General features: G+C 42.2%; 1 protein-coding gene across 3 annotated transcripts in view; it reads left to right on the top strand.

Moving 5' to 3' along the window:
- YIPF1 (Yip1 domain family member 1) overlaps positions 1–2,015 on the top strand; it is a 38,079-nt gene that overhangs the window by 7,278 nt on the left and 28,786 nt on the right. For all 3 annotated transcript variants that reach the window (XM_023515115.1, XM_012807219.2, XM_012807220.2), the window contains one exon: positions 1,270–1,430. Coding sequence is in view for 2 of the 3 variants with exons in the window: in XM_012807219.2 (XP_012662673.1) it covers positions 1,270–1,430 (161 nt within the window). In the remaining variant the exon portion in view is untranslated. The remainder of the gene's footprint in view (positions 1–1,269; positions 1,431–2,015) is intronic.

The following is a 2,015-nucleotide window of genomic DNA, read 5'->3' as shown; positions in this document are numbered from 1 at the left end:
AAAAAAAAAAAAAAGCAGCTAAATATGGGCGGCACCTTTGGCTCAGTAGGTAGGGTGCTGGCCCCATGTACTGAGGGTGGCAGGTTTGAATCCCGCCCTGGCCAAACTGCAACAAAAAACAGCCAGGCATTGTGGCAGGCACCTATAGTCCCAGCTATTCGGGAGGCCGAGGCAAGAGAATCGCCTAAGCCCAGGAGTTGGAGGTTGCTGTGAGCTGTGATGCCACGGCACTCTACCAAGGGCGACATAGTGAGACTCTGTCTGGAAAAAAATAGTGCAGCTAAATAAAGTGTTTAGGATGCTCAGAGACAGGAAGTTTCAGTCACTGCTGGTGGACATAAATACGTAGGTAAGGTTCTTTTGGAAAGCAGTTTGGCAATGTGATTCAGGAGCCTTGAAAATGGTTTGCACCCTTTGACTTAGTGGTCACGGTGGTAGGTGTTCATCCCAAGGCTGTCCCCCATAAAACTCTCTCCACACAGACACAATGCTTGTGTATTTGTAATGCAATCTTTACTGATGGAATATTACACAATTACACACATGACCACTTTAGAGACTGTTAGAATATGAAAAAGATCATTTTTATGCGTAATCCTCAATAGACAAAGCAGGATACGAAATTGTTTATTTTGTATTATCACATCCTAGATCAGTACTTAGCGTACTGCAGGCATGCCGTAAATATTTGTTGAATAAATGGATGATCATTACTGGCATGAATCTCACTGTGCAAAGAAGAGGAACAACACCAAAATATTAATAGTGTTTGCCTCTGCCTGGTGGGACCAAAAATGATTTTTATTCTGTGATCTCCACATTCATTTTCGTCCCTCTGTTTTCCATAGTGATTACATGGACTTAATTGGAAAAAAATGAATTCCTTTAATTTTTTTTGAACTTGAATCAAAGGAGAGAAGGTGAAGTAATCTTCCCAACTCTCCTAAAATTCTTTGATAAAAAGACACTCTCCCCATTGTATAGATGAGAACACAGAGGTTTATAGAGGTTAAGTTATTCAGGTTCATGTGGTTAGTAAGCTGAGCCAGAACTAAAATCCAGGTCTGACTCCAAATTATATTGCTTTCATATCATTTTTCTACATTGCAGTTGATTTCTAGATGAGTTCTTTTGTAGAGCTTTTGCCATTTTTATCTAGTAGGGTCTCCAGCAAACTTGAGGTTGTTAACAGCTTGTTGCTAAATTAAAAGTATAGCATTTCTAGTGGAGGTAAGGTTTCTGAGGACTGTGTGCTCTAATTGATTTCAGAATTTGGTGATGCAGCCACCTCTCTAGCAGCAAACCCAGATGCCACCACGATAAGCATTGAGGATTCTCATGAACCCCCAAAACAACCAGGACCCCCAAGAGGCTCAGGGAGAGAAGAGGATGATGAGTTACTGGGAAATGATGACTCTGACAAAACTGAGGTTTGAACTTGTCTTCGAATGTTTTAAAACAAGATTCTTTAAGGCTTATTCATGCCTTTATTTGCTATTTACTGTATGCCAGGTACAGTGTCAGGCAGTGACAGCACAAAGGTAAGTGACACGTGACCTCTGCCTTAGTGGGGGAAATGGGCAGAAAACCCATTGTTATTGATGGGAAGCACACTGGTGGCGGGCCCCGGGGTGGTGGGGCAGAGAGCCTTATTTATGGAATGTGGGGCTCCGTGTCCAATAGCTTCTAATATTAGAACTGGAAAGAACCTTCAGGGCCCTCCATTTTAGCCCCTCTCCCAAGATATTAATGCTGTCCTTGGTATATCAGAAAGACAACACTGAATACCTCCAGAAACAGGGTGTTCACTTCCATGTAAGGCAGCTGCTGCCACTGTTAGACTTTAATTGTGAAAACTCATTCTTTTATAATAAGTAAAAAATATCTGCTTATAGCACCTGATCTTCTGCAAAGCTGCTCAGAGTCCACCTGTACTTTTTGCTCTCTGAATCCTCTTCACATCTGAGAATGGCATTCATGACTCCTGGTGCCACTGAGGAGCTGTGCTGTTGGGA

The sequence above is a fragment of the Otolemur garnettii genome, unplaced genomic scaffold (assembly GCF_000181295.1).
Source record: "Otolemur garnettii isolate 467f Iridium unplaced genomic scaffold, OtoGar3 scaffold00066, whole genome shotgun sequence".
Classification (NCBI taxonomy): domain Eukaryota; kingdom Metazoa; phylum Chordata; class Mammalia; order Primates; family Galagidae; genus Otolemur; species Otolemur garnettii.
Note: the sequence above shows the minus strand (reverse complement) of the source record. Positions and strands in the feature narration are given on the sequence as shown.